Source organism: Rhipicephalus microplus, chromosome 7 (genome assembly GCF_043290135.1).
Source record: "Rhipicephalus microplus isolate Deutch F79 chromosome 7, USDA_Rmic, whole genome shotgun sequence".
Lineage (NCBI taxonomy): Eukaryota > Metazoa > Arthropoda > Arachnida > Ixodida > Ixodidae > Rhipicephalus > Rhipicephalus microplus.
This window is the reverse complement of record NC_134706.1, coordinates 56,510,970-56,526,925: the sequence shown is the minus strand read 5'-3', so window position 1 is coordinate 56,526,925 and position 15,956 is coordinate 56,510,970. Positions and strand designations below refer to the sequence as shown.

Below are 15,956 nucleotides of genomic sequence, written 5' to 3'. Positions count from 1 at the left end.
AGTATAGTGCCTATGAATGCCTAATTTTTACGTTAGTGCCTAAATTCCTATAAGCGCATGAATACTTATTTTCAATGTTCATGCTTCTATGAACGCTGATTAAACTGAACTGTTTCTTTTGATTACAATTGTATTCGACTGGTACTGGTATATACGTTACCTAGTACCTGCTACCGGTATTCACGTTATCAGGCAAAATGAGACTTCCGGAGCGCTAAGGGGCGCACGCTATACTCCGTCTTACGATTTCCTTTCAGAACTGTCAAGGCTGGGAGGCCTGTTATCTTATGGGCAGGATATTTAACTTCTACGCACGTATTCACGTCGCGTCGTCCGCTCGGCATCTCCCACCGTCTCCTCGCATGCGTTGGGAACAGGAGGTGCGTCTGCACAACTGCAGGACAATGAACAACAAATGCTACATCGTGGAGTGTCATTAGGAAATGGTAGGGTGTAGATATAAAATTGTCCACGTGTTTTAATTATTTTATTTGTCAACTGCAGGACAATCAACAACAAATGCTACATCGTGGAGTGTCGTTAGGAAATGGTAGGTTGTAGATATAAAAGTGTCCACGTGTTTTAATTCTTTTGTTTGTTATTTACTTTTTAAACGTACCTAACTAAGTCACCTGAAAAATTTTACGTTGGCACTGGAAGTAGTTGCATGGCGAATGAAAATCTTTGTAACACTAGAGTTTTTAAATTGCCTTATCATAAGTCGCGAAAGCATGGCACGCCGAAGTGAGCCTGAAGCCTTTCCTACTCGCTCGGTGTATATTTTCAAAGCTGAATTTTTGCCCTGCCCTGTTGGATGTCGCAGCAACTCGGAGCCTGAGGATCACACAACGCAGACCCATAAAAACGTTATGCACATGTGATGTTGCTTTCGCATGACATGCCCATGACAGGTCGTGCACGCAAGCAGTGACGTTTTGACTTTGTATTGTACTGCCTATTTCTGTGGGTTTGATTCCTCTATGTACGCACGTTTGGAGAGGCTGGCATGAATCTTGCGTCCTTTCCACGATAAAGAGCACTGCTCTTCTGGAACTGCTCTAAAGAACGATGCACCAAAACACGCCAAGCGTTGTGAGTGGTGGCACCGGTATGATGAGAAAACAGGGATGCACCAATGCAAACAAAAGGAAGACAGCTTAGTCTCGTCTTTCGCTCGATACGAAGTTGAAAAAAATGGCTTGCATAAATTCTGTTTGTATGTTTCAATATTTCTCTAAACCTTCATACTTCTACTCCGGCAACAGAATGCACAAATCGCGCTCGTCGCTTCGAAAAATTGTCGCAGTCTCACGTACTACGTTGACGTACACAGGATCATTTCTTGTTTACTATGCAGGACATCGTCAGGCGTCGTTCAGTCTGACATTTCACTTCTGTCCGGGTGGGTAGATTTGCAAATCTTGGCAGATGAGATTGTGATCACCGAGTGCATGCATTTCCCTTGTCTGCTTGAAATTCTCAAACCTAGTTAAGGGTCCTTGTAGCTGTTAATGTACACAAGAGAAATTGACCCTGTGTCGTTAAAACAGTTATTCTGATGCAAAAAGACCATGCTGGGCTATTACCGCTGTAAGCATTTGCTCCTGTGGTTTTCCCTTTTCTCCTTTCCCCCGTGTAGAGTAGCAGGCCAGAAACCCGCTTTCAAGGCCGACCTCTTCTCCTTCTTCTCATTAAACAACTTCTTCTTCTTGTTCTGTTCCTGTGTTGCCCTTCTCAGCCATTCCTAAAAGAAAGAGACCCAGGATTGTGCGTATTCGATTGTGAACGTTTACCTGACCATGCTTGAACAGAAAAGAGACAGCAATTTGCACACCCTACGGCTAAAACGAACAAAAAAATGGCATCGCTGTGTCAATCCATTGGCGTCTTTGTACCATCCGAAATAAAATGTTTCTGTTTGCTTTGCTGTCGTAGAACGAATTTCGCGTGTATTTCTTTAAAAATTTGAATTTCGTTAAGGTTATTGTGCCTATATTTACAATTTAAGGGGTTTCAGACAGTGTATTTCTCACTTACTTTGTGCGCATAAAATGTGCATTTTTTTGTGCCTGTAAATCTGGCATCTAGTGATTTGTCATTTTGCTAGCTTAGTAGCTCCCGTGCATTGGCGGCGTCGTGAGTGACGTTGTCTATCGCGTCGCAACCGTGGCGTTGAGCGCGCGCATCAGTTTCTCCTAATACATTACACATAAGTAGGCCGCGGATCACTCTAGATAAGCGCTGACAGCGAAAACGTGCTTGAGCTTCCAACCGCTGGGCCGATGGTGCATCCTGCACACACAAAAAAAAATGGGCCCCGTATCTGTTTGTTACACCGCAAGTGACTTCGAAAGACGATAGTCTTGCGTCTCAAGAGAGGGACCCGAACGTTTATTTGGTGTTCTGGGCAAGAAAATTGAGTATTCGGGAAGCGCTGCGTTAGATTGCCTCGAGCGTGCAGCGGAGGCAAACGAGCGCATCAAGTCACGTCACACGTGAGACAGAGCGCTATCTGGCAGTTATCTTGGAAAACGGGGCTTGCGCCAAGGGTGCCCGTCTCTGAGGTGACAAGGTGAAGAACGCAAGGCGACGTGCAGTGCCAGCACAATGTCGTCTTAGCAAAGCGTTGGAAACACTTGCATTTTCGTGCAAGCGTTTTATGGCCAGCGCAGTGCTATTAGGACTACGATCTTTGAAAAATTACTTATGTACGCTTTTTCTAGTACAACATACGCATACATAATATTGACGTGTTGTTATGGTGCGTCAGCAATAATTTCCTGTTTAATTGACAATTCACAATTAATAATTTTAAAAGCAATAATTGCTTTTTATTGACAATCACACAAGCATAAACGCTGAATCTTGAGCAATATTTGTGGGCGCTGCGTATAGGATCGGCTGTTTGGAGTATCGTTTGGTCACTTTGGTGCAGTTTAGGGTACCGCTAAGGGTGGACAAACAGGCAATTGTACGACAGACAGACAGACAGACAGACAGACAGACAGACAGACAGGAAGGCAGGAAGGCAGGCAGGCAGGCAGGCAGGTAGGCAGGCAGGCAGGCAGGCAGGCAGGCAGGCAGGCTGGCAGGCAGGGAGGGAGGAAGGAAGGAAGGGAGGCAGGCAGGCTGGCAGGCAGGCAGGCAGGCAGGCAGGCAGGCAGGCAGGCAGGCAGGAAGACAGATCTAAATTTTGGGTCGAAGGTTCCCAAGAAAGACCATCGTCTTTAAAAACAAGCCCGGGAGGCCGAGTACCGGCAGAAACTGTGTACAGATGATGCGGCAATCTTTCAAGCCATGCTAAATCGCGAACGGGAATGTAGGCGCTGGTGACCGATGGATCCTGCAGACCCCACCGCCGAGATGTCTCCCAACGTCAAATGCTTGCAGCGAAGCTGCTTTGTAGCGTAAATGTGGTGATTGCGGAAGCGGGTTCACCGGGCAAGCGGTGAACCCGTTTCTCAAGTTTCTCCAGTGGCACATTGTCTTTGTCTGCGCCGTCTGTCACCGCCTCTGGTTCGAAAAGCACCAGTGTAATCAACGAATTCGTAAACACGTTTACCCGGTCGTACGTTTCTTCATGACCATGATCATGGGAGGAACATGTGCAGCAAGTGAAATAAACACTCTAGCAAACCCAAAATAAGCGTGTGTCTGTATATGTTACGAAGCACGAATACGTGACCAATAATTGTGAGAAGCTTTAGTGCCACATGGCGTTACACCCACTGCTAAGCAATGAATGGCACGCTTGAGTTTTCGCGAGGCATTCGTTTGTACAGAGTGCATTGCTGCCCTGCCGCGGTGGTCTAGTGGCTAAGGTACTCGGCTGCTGACCCGCACGTCGTGGAATCGAATTCCGGTGGCGGCGGCTGCATTTCCGTTGAAGGTAAAAATAACGTAGGCCCGTGTGCTCAGATCTGGGTGCACGTCAAAGAACCCCAGGTGGTCGAAATTTCCTTATCTCTCCACTACGGCGTTCCTCATACTCACGTGTTGGTTTTGGGGACGTTAACCCCCCCCATATTAATCTATCAATCAGAGTGCTTTGCTGGAGATTTTATAGGAGTCTGCTTGGCAAGCTTTTTATGCTCGCGCCTTGCCAAAAGACGGCACCGTCCTGCGTGTACACCAGTGCTGGCCGTGTACACTTCTGCGGTTGCCGGAAAAAGCCTCCTCTCCAGTGATTCCATTTGCTCACTACATGGTGCGTCATCCCCTAAGGCATCAGTTTCTGATTGCCTGTGCGCTCACCTTTTCGCGACTACTTTCACTTCGTTCACGTCGCTTCATAGGCACAGCAGCAGGTGTCAAGTTCCTTCGAAAGTGTTGCGCACGGGTACCATTATCCTCCCAAGCCCGCTCACCTGCCTGCTGTCAACCCCGTTAAAGAACCCCTGGTAGCTCCAATTGCGTCAATTAAGAGTGTTAGGCGTTTCACTCAAGGCAGCGGCCAGTATGTCATAATTGGGCATGTGGTCAACGTGCCGATCAACGTGGACTGCTCAGGGCCGGTCGCAGAACATGCCCAACAACGCTGCCTTCGACCATCATGCACCGGCTCTTTAACAAGCCTTCATACAGAAAAAGGCCTCGCCAAGAAACGCCTCTTGGACTTCCGAGAAACTTCTACATACATCCCTAACTTTGTGGATATAGCTGTGGTTTTGTGGTTTTTTCCTCTTCTGCGTATGCACACTTTCGATTGCGACCGCCAGCTTCCTCATAATATTTATTGACACCTTGAAGTGATAACCACTTCAGTGATAAAATATATAGTTATATTCAAAAGTGGTAAGTGCTAGAGTTGAAAGCATAATAAGTGAGGTGCTTTCAAACTGAAAACACGTAATATTCGGCTAAGAAAGTCTCAACTGCGTTCCATACTTCATATATATATATATATATATATATATATATATATATATATATATATATATATATATATATATATATATATATATATATACACTAAATGACTGTTGATGTGGTTTGTCTATTCATGACAGTTTAATGATTTCTTTTAAACAATCACTTTACAGAGGAAATCCCATTTCTTTGACAACAAAGTAAGTATGAAATTCATTTGCATGGATGTTCCTTATTAACCCTCCAGTATTTTACCAAAATCAATGCAAAAAGAAAATCTCTGGCTATCGTCATATCGGGAGTGGATGTAAGCAGGGAATGGCTATCGGAAAAGTAAATAGTAAATTCATTGCGTATCCTACTAATCACCATTTTAAAGCGGTTATTGTGTATTTTCGCAAATGTTAAACGTCTTTTCAACAGTTTTCTGTGTATTGAATTAATACGGGTGCAGTTGTTTAAAGTCACTGTGCAGGATAAACTGACGCTTTGCCTGACGTATGTGGCCAAGGACCGACACAGTCCTGCAAGCATATTCAGGCGGAATTGACTAAATGTCGAATGAACTTTATTGAAATATCTTCTAGACCTAGCACCATAAGCATCATGTGTACTAATGTGGAGGGGGAAGAAAAATAGACATCCCATTACAACTTTCCCCAAAGACGCTGAGTGTGTATTCACGCAGCCTGGCACCATCGTGAAACGGAGTTGGTGCTTATGATGGTGGAAAAAGTTTGCAAATTGCATTCACGGAAAAAAAGGCACGCAACCGTGTCACAGTTATAATAGAGACCATAGTGTCGCGCATATTCCTCTGAAACGGCGCCGTAGAAAACGACAAATACAGTTTCAGCGTAGTATAACTTACAACGTCACCGATATAGCACGCCAAAAGTGTGAAGTAGAACATTAGTGAATTTATAGCTGCCTTTTATTATATTTGATAGGCCGGGCAACAGCTCCGGCTCTCCCTCAAGCTCTCTTGAAGACAACCGATAACGGGAGCGAAATGATATTTATGGAAGAAGTCAAGATAACTCTGCAATTGGCGGGAGGGGGACTACTTAGAAATGTACGCGATTTCAATCATATACAAATACTTGTGCACATACAGTATATACCTTAACGAAACTCCATGAAAAACTTCAAGCGAATTTGTACTTAACCGCAAACACACCAAATTATCGGTGGGAACTTGCACAAGTATCAGATGAAAAAAGTAATCCGTGATTCCGCATGCCCACCTGCTACAAAAAATACATATCATTAGGCTAAAGTAACTATTAGAGTATTGATTAGGTTGTTATCTGTAATATTACCGGTGCTTACGCAATTCAAATAGGCAATCTGTTTCAACAAAACAACTAGTCACGCGTGTTTATGGCAACCAGCCTTCTTGAATTCTAGTCCAACGCAACCTGCTTGGAAGCATCACGCAAGCCCCGCCGCGGTGTTCTAATGGCTAAGATACTCGGCTGCTGATCCGCAGGTCATGGGATCGAATCCTGGCTAAGATGACTGCATTTTTGAAGCAGACAGTTACGCTGCAGGCTTGTGTGCTCAGATCTGAGGGCATAGTAAAAAAAACGAAGGAGACCTACATTTCAGGTGTGTTCCATCACGGCGTCTCTCATATTCATATCGTAGTTTTGGGATGGCTAACCTCGCTAATAAATGAATAAGCATCGCGCAAATCTAGGATACCGAAATTTTCTGCCTCGAAGTTCTCGAAGATCTCTACATTGATGGCATCGGGTAACGCTACAGTTACCCAGAGTGTTTATTAGCGCCCTAAAACTTCCAGGAATGCGCCCTGCGCCATTGCATTTATTAACAGTTACGATCGTAGTTCTCCATTCTTCATTATTACTGGTGACATTATACCAGGTTCTACGAATATATCGAGTTCAGCACATACCTTATGTAGTAGTGCAAATAAAACTTTCTTTGCCTCTGAACGTTTGGTACTACAATGTTTTTATCTGAAACTTCATTGGTGACCATTGACAAGCCCTAGACTACCAGTGAACGCTTCCGCATTCTCTTTCATTATGTCTTCAATTCCTGTTGGCTTGCTGCGTCATAGGCGTAGCTTTATTCAGGACGTGTGCTTGCTCTGCTTCAAGCTTCTAGAATAGGTCACATCTACAAAAAATGGGTCTTTCACAATTCAACAAGGATAGGTTACAGTCGACCTCCAGCGGTAGATTGTCATAATGCGTAATACTTGTGTTTCCCGACATAAAATGAACATTTCAAGCAATTCTCAAGAACTTATGAGCTTCTTCCGCAGCGACACAGAAAGGGGAGCTTCCATCTAATGTTATCTTTGTGGTGACGCCACTTTAAATGATGGACTTGGTAATGAGCAGAACCAGAAGCTCCGTGCCTCTGATGAACAAGATTCACAAAAAATCACAAAATTGGAGGACCTTTAGGCTCCGGCTTTAGGAGTTGAACGCGATAGCGAAATCCGTCTCGTTGTGCGTCCTTGAATTGCTAAGTGCATAATTATTGAGATTTTTTGTACATACACACACACACACACACACACAAATACACAAACGCACACAGTAGACTCTACCAGCACGCGCGTGCGCATGGTACATACAGGTTTTTGATCTAAAGTAAGAGTCGCACGGCCACCGAGACACACGCCGCACGCTCGGTATCTCGCAGGCCATGAACAGTCCCATAATGCCTGACAGATAGCAGCACACTATCTAGCGTTTGCTGTGTGCTTGATCAACGCCTCTGGAAAGGCATGATATTATTACGGGGAAGATTTATTCGCCGAGAGCTGGTCTTGCTAACGTCTTAAAGAGTGCACAGTCATGCAGGCCAACGGGAGAAGCTCGAGAGTCCAACTTACAACAGCCACGTTGTCGTCTTTTTCATTTGGGTGCCAATTCAGCTGTGTCGGCGCGAGAGTTCCATACACGTGTCATCACCCCGGCCCGTAAGGCACCGTCTCGGTACCTGTTAAATGAGCGAGTTGGCGTTGTAGGGCTTGAGACGAGAAATGTGGATTACGTCCGTTCTGGGTGCAGCAGCTGATGAGTTTGTGGTAGCGGCAATCTCGTAGATCACAGGTGTGACTTGACGAATGACTCAGAAGGGCCCAGCGTATCGCGATAGTAGTTTCTCGCAGAGGCCACACGTCGAGATGGTAGCAAGAGGAGAACAAGAGATCCCGCAAAAAAAGGCATCTCTATGTCGACGGTTATAAAGGAACTTCTGTGCTGTCTGCGACGACGATAATCAAGCACGCGCTCCCGCGCGTGCCGTGAGGACACGGGTGATCGCATCCTGAGCGTACGAAGTGGAGAATGGGTGGTCTGATGAAAGCAGTGTGTCGAAGGGCAGTAAGGAATGACGTCCGAAGAGTAGATAAAAAAGGGAGTAGCCCGCTGTTTCATGACGCGATGAGTTATAGGCGAAGGGTATGAATGGAAGAGCTACGTCCCTATCAGTGTGGTCTGTGGATACGTACATGGAAAGCATGTCTGTCGATGTGCGCTTTAGGCGCTCCGTAAGGCCGTTAGGCTGAGGGGGGTAAGATGTGGTGAAGTTGTGACGGGTAGCACAAGATCGGAGTAGATCATCAGCCACACGAGATAGAAAGTAGCGACCACGGTCTATGAGAAGGTGATACGGAGTGCCATGCTGGAGAATAATGCCGTAAAGCAAGAAGTCAGCAACGCCGGTTGCGCAGCTGGTTAATTTTTCCTAAAGCGTCTCATACCAGGTGCGTGCCATACCCCGTAGGTAGAATAGAATATTTGCCACCATAAGCGTTTCGTCCCACCTGTAGTGCTTGCTGACGCGCTCGAATAATGCGAGCTATTCTTCGACGTCCGTGCTTTCCATCCCGGAAAACATGCCAGGGTCGAGAAAATGGGGGGGGGGGATTACAGGTGATGGAGCCGGCGCGGATGGCGAGGCCTGAGTGCCGGTTTCAGGCATCGCGGCTGGACAAAGCTGGCGTCGACTGCGGAGTTCCAGAGCCGGGTTGTGTGAAGACCCCATACCTTCCACCAAAAGACGTTACGGGGAAGATTGATTCACCGAGACCTGGTCTTGCTAACGGCTTAAAAAGCGCACAGTCATGCAGGCCAACCAGAGAAGCTCGAGAGTCCAACCCACAACAACCACGTTGTCGCCTTCTTCATTTGGGTGCCAATTCAGCTGTGTCGGGGCGACAGCTCCATACACGTCTCAATATGTTTTCCGCTATATTGATGTAGTTGTCAATTTTAGAGCTGTTTGAAAGTTTCTGTGTGTGTTTAGCGGTGATGGCTGCACTATTCCAGATTTTTTCCACGTAGTTTGAGGCCTCCCAACTGCGCCTACAAATGGCTGAAAGGGCTCGTTTTCGTCGTGACACGTGTTGAACAAAATGTTTTAAAGGGTTCTTCAAACACTTTTGCAACTAACCATGGAAAGAATTCACTAGGAGAGCTTATTGCCTCACAAATTCATTGCCGCATTATATTTCAAAAACCAATCAAGTGCGAGTGAAGCTACAATGGTTTGTCGCATGCTGCAATCACATTATCTCTTTTTTCGTTCCGACAAAACCGCTGCAAGCTAAGCAGATGGGGTGACTGGGGCAAAGAAACTACGCCACCCGCGCCTCGTGACCTCGAGCACTTTTTTTCGAAAGCGCGGCTTTTTAAGTGTGATCGCGCGTGCGCGCGTGGACGAGTAGCAGCCTCCCGCGGTGATCTGTATAACTTGCTTTTTCGCTCTCGGACCATTTTTCGTTCACACCCATTGGTGCCGACGCCAGCGGCGTGATTCCTGTGAGATGAGCTCTCTAGCACTATCGCGTTAATGCCTAGTTCACCTTGAAACATCCGCTTTTTAAAGCGACCGAAATTCCTCTGCCACCGAAACGCAGCGTTGTTCGCACTGGACGCGCCCCGCGCCGCCGAATATGCCATCTACTACGGGGCTAACGCGGGATGGATGCGCTGTCACCCGGTTGTTGTCATGGCTTGCAAACGCTACTACGCTATGCGGTGGTGTATACTTCGACGATTCTCGTACGCAAGAAGCAAGAAAAGACAGTACTCCTTATTTTGCAGGCAAGTAGCTGTCTTGTAATGCACGAAGAGCAGGAAAACCACTGACGCCAGCGGCGCCGGTGGGTTAGTTTTGCTCTGCAAGACCGCAACAAGCTGGGTCACGCCAACAGCAAGCTCGGCCATCTCTTTCACGAAATACGCAGGCGAAGTAGGCACAGAGTAGGTTAAACTCCCGTTGGTTTCAACATTCAGTTACGTGCACTGCGGTATAACATGTGAGTAAAGCTTGGCCGCCATTTTTCAATATTCCTTGACTAGCGCTCCTATTGGTCCGCGGTAACTGATTCGGCGGCAGACGCCGCAAAAATCGGTCCGAAAGTGATCGACGCGGAGAGGGCCCTTTCGGCAGATCTCACCGCCGCCGAACCGGATTCGGAGCACTTTCGGCGGCCGGAATGCTCAGTGTGAACACGGCCTAACACCGCAGGTTGACTGTCATCATTTTCATTTGGCTTTTTGTTAGAGTTTGTTACTAACAACAAAAAAGGAAGGGTAAAAGAAGTACTAAGCAAGAGCAAAAATAAGCATGACCTTTCTGGCTTCAATTCACAAACGGGAACACTTGTGTTGCGACGCCACCCAGGCACTTCAGATCGCCGCTTGCTTTATGCGCCAACGATAGGCATATTGTAAGTCGGCCACTAAATGATTGTACAGTCGCTAAAGCTAAAGAAAATTCACCAACCGCAACCAGCACGTGTACGAGTTCTTGCATGCTGACAGCATTTATACTTCTCACTAGTATCATATCATTAATCAGTATTAGTACCGAGGTAGAGATTGAAAAAGCGATAAATAAAACGTTTTATCAAAAACCCACGGAGGTTTTATACCTAGCAGCCCTATCTTTTGTGTACAAGTATCATTAAGCAAAGTTGCCGAAAATTTGACCAGCATTTGTATTTATCGGACCTCTTTTCTTTTCTTATAGACAGGGTGCAGCCGAGTTTAGAGTTCATAATTCTGGAGGTGGTCCTCTCAAAATGAAGCTGCAGCTTGATGAAAACGGTAACATTTCATGTCACATCCAACACACAAAAAACAAAAGTTCTAAAAAATATTCTTCTAGATGGTATTGAAAGTTACACAACAACTATTGAGTAAGTATGTAGATGCGTAGATGGCTTTGTCGGCCTATTTTGCAAATCTGCGTGGAACGACATGGAGGTGTGTGGATATCAAAGGAACTGTAAGGTAGTCATAAATGGCTTATGTATTTAGAATCTACCTGAAGAAAACTTGAAATAATGGGCACTGAACATGAAAAAAAAACAAGGAACAATAACTTGCTCTTTAAGATACAGCCGCAAAGTCGAGTGTAGTATCCAAAAAACAATAGGTAAACGGCTCTAATACAAGACCTACAAACTGAGAGTGACACTCATGCAGTCCGTCTTGGCCCAGTTGTGAATATTGTATCGCCATGTTTCTTCTCTTCTCAGTCAGGGCATTGCCTGCCACACTAACCCTCTTGCTTTCAGCGCATAACAGGACATTGCAATGCCTTCGAGATGCGCACACATTTACCCAAGAAATCTCTCCTACTCGAGACACCATCATATAAATTATTTCGTTTTGGTCACATGATTATGTGATAGAACTGCAATAGTTATGCATTGGAATTTCGCACTGTTTCAAATGGCACGGGCACCGTCCGAACCGATAGCGGCATTTTAAATGAAAGGACGTGGGCGGAGTGAAAATTTATTTTGGTGTAGGTTACTTGATTGTGTATGTTTCTGTGTGGGAGGGTGCCCGGTACACATATACATAAAGGTATTTGAAAATAGAGAAAATGTGAACCACTCAGCCCTTGACCTCTCATTGATCACGCGATTGCCCGGCAAACACTTGTGCGAATAGATGATGCATAAAAATTTTTGCATGTGAGGCTGATGCTCTAAACACTACGCCATCGCCGCAGTGTAAATTTAAGAGACAAGAAGAGAGCAGAGTGGATTAGGGAACAAACTGGGGTTAAGGATGTAATAGTTGAGACCAGGATGAGGAAATGAACATGGGCCGGGCATGTAGCACGTAGAAAGGATAACCGCTGGTCATTAGGGTTACTAACTGGATTCCTAGTGAAGGCAAGTGGGCTAGGGGGAGACAGAAAGTTAGGTGGGCAGATGAGAAAAAGAAGTTTGCAGGTATAAATTGGCAGCAGCAAGCACAGGACCGACTTGACTGGTGGAAAATGGGAGACGCCTTTGTCCTGCAGCGGACGCAGTCAGGCTGATGATATGAGGATGAAAAGTGCTTGTCCTTCAAATATACCTTTCTAATCCTTTAAATCGCTTTGCTGAAGTGTAACTCGTAGGTCTCCTAGACAAAGAGAACGTGAAAAAAATTGCCCGCAGCTTCCCTCGGGGGAACACTGAGGAGGATGCGGACCATATAATTGGTTAACGGGGTGTTAAAGTGCGACTTACTTGGGTCGATGGCTAAATTGGTTAACGTGGTTGTGAAATGGGGTGTTAAATTGCAACTTACTTGGGTCGATGGCTAAATTGGTTAACGTGGTTGTAGGAGGGGGTGTTAAATGAGTGAACACGTACACACGTATGCGAAAGGGCGGCGCTGGTCGAAGGGACGTCGATCTTTGTGTTTGTGGATTCGTTGGAATTCATTTCACCGCGACCTTGGACGTCGACGTGCCGTACAAACCAACCGACGAGCGGCAACTGAGCGAGCGAGCGCCGACCTTGAGTATATATACAGCACGACGGCGCATGCACTGTCAGCTGTTGAATGTTCTCGAAGCGCGACGCCACATGCGCGTCCACTGGAGAATCAGGAGAATTGTAGATGTCGAACGCGGTGTGTAGAGGAGGAAGGGTGCACAGATGGTGGAGGAGTGAAGCGCGCGCGGTGTGTAGAGGAGGAAGGGATGCACAGATGGTGGAAGAGTGGGCGACGGCGCGACGGCGCATGCGCGCGCGTCAGCTGTCGAATGTTTGAGAAGCGGTGCGGACGGCGCACTACAAGGCGCGAGTATAAGATGCTCCGCATCTAAAACGAAGAAGGAGACCCGGAACCAGTCGTTCGGCTGCGTTGAAGGTCAAGGGATCAACTGAATGAGCCAGCGCCCGTGGCTCATGCTCGTGCTTGCCGTCCCTCATTTCTTCTTTATTTGCAACACACTCCCGCGGCCGAGAAACTCGCGGCAACGTTCCGGTGCAAGCAGTGAAAGTCGAGGCACACATTGAAGAGCAAGATGTGAACGACAATAAGGGTGGGATTGTTAGACGGCGACGATGAAAGGCTTTTGAAAGGTGGTGGCTTGTCTAGCGGAAAAAGTCGTCCAATCTCTCTACGATGTCCAGAATACTTCGTGGTCACGTTGTTAGCCACTTTCAGGTCATATTGAACGCTTTCGCTCATCTTGCGTCGTTTGTAGTATGAAGAGTCTGGTTTAGGCGTGCTTTTGTTAAATCGAGAGGTTTTCTGATCATTTCCGTTCTCCTTGGGAGTGGTGTTTGTCATCTGCTCCTGCTGTTACATCGGCGCGGTTATTCGCTGCTTGTCCATATGAGTGGTCGTGTACTCTCTCGCGTTTGCCTGGCTTGGAGGTGCATCCGATCTGCTTGAAGACTCAGAGATCAACAATGATTCTTCTTCCTCATTCGTAGATGACTACGACAACACAGAATCATGCCGGTTTTTTTATGCAGATACCTCGTGAAACAGGGGCGTCTCGGCTGCTTTGGAAGGTGTCGAAGACTCGTCCACGAGCACTGGTGTCGGCAGCAGAGTACCAGAGTCTGTGTAGGCGTTGTGAACGATCATGTTCATCAATATGATGTCTGTTTGCAAAATTCTGAGCAATGATAGTGTACTTGAAGCTATCGCTGTACAGGTGGATCCGAGCGGAACTCACAGGAGCCTCCAATCTGCATAAAGACTCCGAAAACGATGACGATATTTTGTTTTTTCCTCGCTAGACGTGGACGGCGAACATTCCGAGACATCCTGGTTTTTTGACCAGTGGTTTCGCCAAGAACGGAAATCTAGTCTGCGTTCGAATGCAGTGGAGATTTGTCCACGTCCTCTGTGGCCGGTAGGGCAATTTAGGTGTTCGTCCCAACGTCGCGAACGATGGCGCACATCAACCTGACGTTTCCGGGTTTATGAGTTTCACGCATGCCGGTGTTTCTGGAGACATCGCTGCAGGAGTCTCCAGACGACTGGCGGAAACGAGGGTGAGAGCCCTCGTTTTCACCGGTTTTCTGCATAAGCTGCGTGGCGTAGTGCTGGAGTTTTGTGGTGTGGCACTAGTACATCCACCGCAGATTCCTGACGTCAGGCGCCATCTTCTTATGATGTTCGGTGGCGTCGTAGACGGTCATGGGTTCAATAAACCTCGTTGAATGTGGATTGTAGCGGTTCTTCTCTTCACACTCCCGATTGTCGATTTGCTTGGGCTTCAGGGAAGATGAACTAGACATCCTACGGCGAGGATCAGGTCTGAGGCACATGTAGGACGAGAAGTAGGGCTCTACGTGTTGTTCTTCATGAGGCAATTCTTGGAGGTACATTTTGTCACACGTTGGATGACAGTACATGGGTTTGTGTTTTGGATCTGCGAAGTAGGAGTGCTATGGCAAGCAGTGGTGGAGGCCGTGAGAAACCGGGTCTTTGTACTCGATGGACTTGGTGCGCCCGGGGTCTCCTTTGGCCATCGAAATCTCCATGGCGCACCTTCCATACGATTCCTTGCACCCAAGCACAGTGGATCACGTGGACAGTGACAGTTCTTCCAGCGTGTACCCGAAACTCTTCAACTGGTGAGATTTGGTTCGAGGTAAGTTGTCTGTAGGACTGTGTGCGACGCCTTGTTTAGTCCGATGTGAGATACTAGCGTTGCAGTCGGGAAGCATTGAGAAGGTAATGTCACGGTCCGCTGGGATGACGAGATGAGAGGAGTCGTGAGGCCGGTTGATGGCGAAGTCACGGCCTGCTGCAACGTCATAGAGAGAGAAGTCAACAGACCAGACGAGGACGAAGTCGCAGTCTGGTGTGACGTCGAGATGAGAGAGGTCATTAAGGCGGGTGACTGTGGAGTATCGACTTGCTGCGACGTCAAAGCGAAAGGACTCAACAGGCCGGATGAAGACGAAGTGGCAACCTGCTTCGATAGCAAGGTGAGTGTGGTCGAAAGGCTGATCGAAGACGACGTTGCGGTGGGCGGCGATGTGTATGTGAGAGGCTTATCGAGTTTGGTGGATGTGACTGTGACGTGTACGAATTGGTTTGGTGGCCGCGGCGTAGTTGCACGGCGAAGTCTTCCTTGAGCGCAGATGACTTTGTCCTCGAACTCACTGGCGGTGGTCAGGTCCGCTAACAACTCTTTATAATGAAGAACAGCTTGGATATCCATGTTCAAGTCCATTAGCTTGGCGTTTCTCGCCACGAGGAGGTCGAGTACATCTTTGAGCTTCTCAAGAGGTGCTCACGAGTCTTCCTGTAGGGGATCGAGCAATAAGATGTGTTGCGTGATGGTTTTTCAGACGAAGCGGCGCTTGTTGATGAGTTGATGCATGGACGAAAGTCGAGGACCAGACTACCGAGTGGGTTTCGGCACTAGAACTAAGTGTGTGAGAAACGAAGAAGGGGACCCAGACCTGATCGTCTGGCTGCGTTGAAGGTGAAGGGATCAACTAAGCAAGCCACCGCCCGTGGCTCGTGCCAGTGCTCGCAGCCCCATTTTTGTCCTTTATTTGTAACAGAGGGTGTTTAAGAGTTGATCCGACAGTGGTCAACAAAATCGCAGCTTTTCATATGTCACATTGATCTCAATCAATTTCCATTCTTCTTCCTGATCGCTAATAGAACCTCACTAATATATTTCTATGTTGTGGGATGATATCAGTCGAATGTGCCCTTCAAAAAAACCAGAATTGTGGTTTTCTAATAATAGGAGGCACTTTTATGCATACTCAGAAAAGAAGAATTAGGTTCTGCCTATAACGTGAAAAGCTGCGCTACTTGGTA

The 15,956-nt window shown here is 47.0% G+C and overlaps 1 protein-coding gene across 2 annotated transcripts in view; it reads left to right on the top strand.

Annotated features, from left to right (window-relative positions):
* Positions 1-15,956, top strand: part of LOC119179822 (uncharacterized) — a 164,039-nt gene that overhangs the window by 66,352 nt on the left and 81,731 nt on the right. For both annotated transcript variants that reach the window (XM_075868151.1, XM_075868149.1), the window contains exons 6-7: positions 5,043-5,069; positions 10,894-10,970. In XM_075868151.1, the coding sequence (XP_075724266.1) occupies positions 5,043-5,069; positions 10,894-10,970 (104 nt within the window). The remainder of the gene's footprint in view (positions 1-5,042; positions 5,070-10,893; positions 10,971-15,956) is intronic.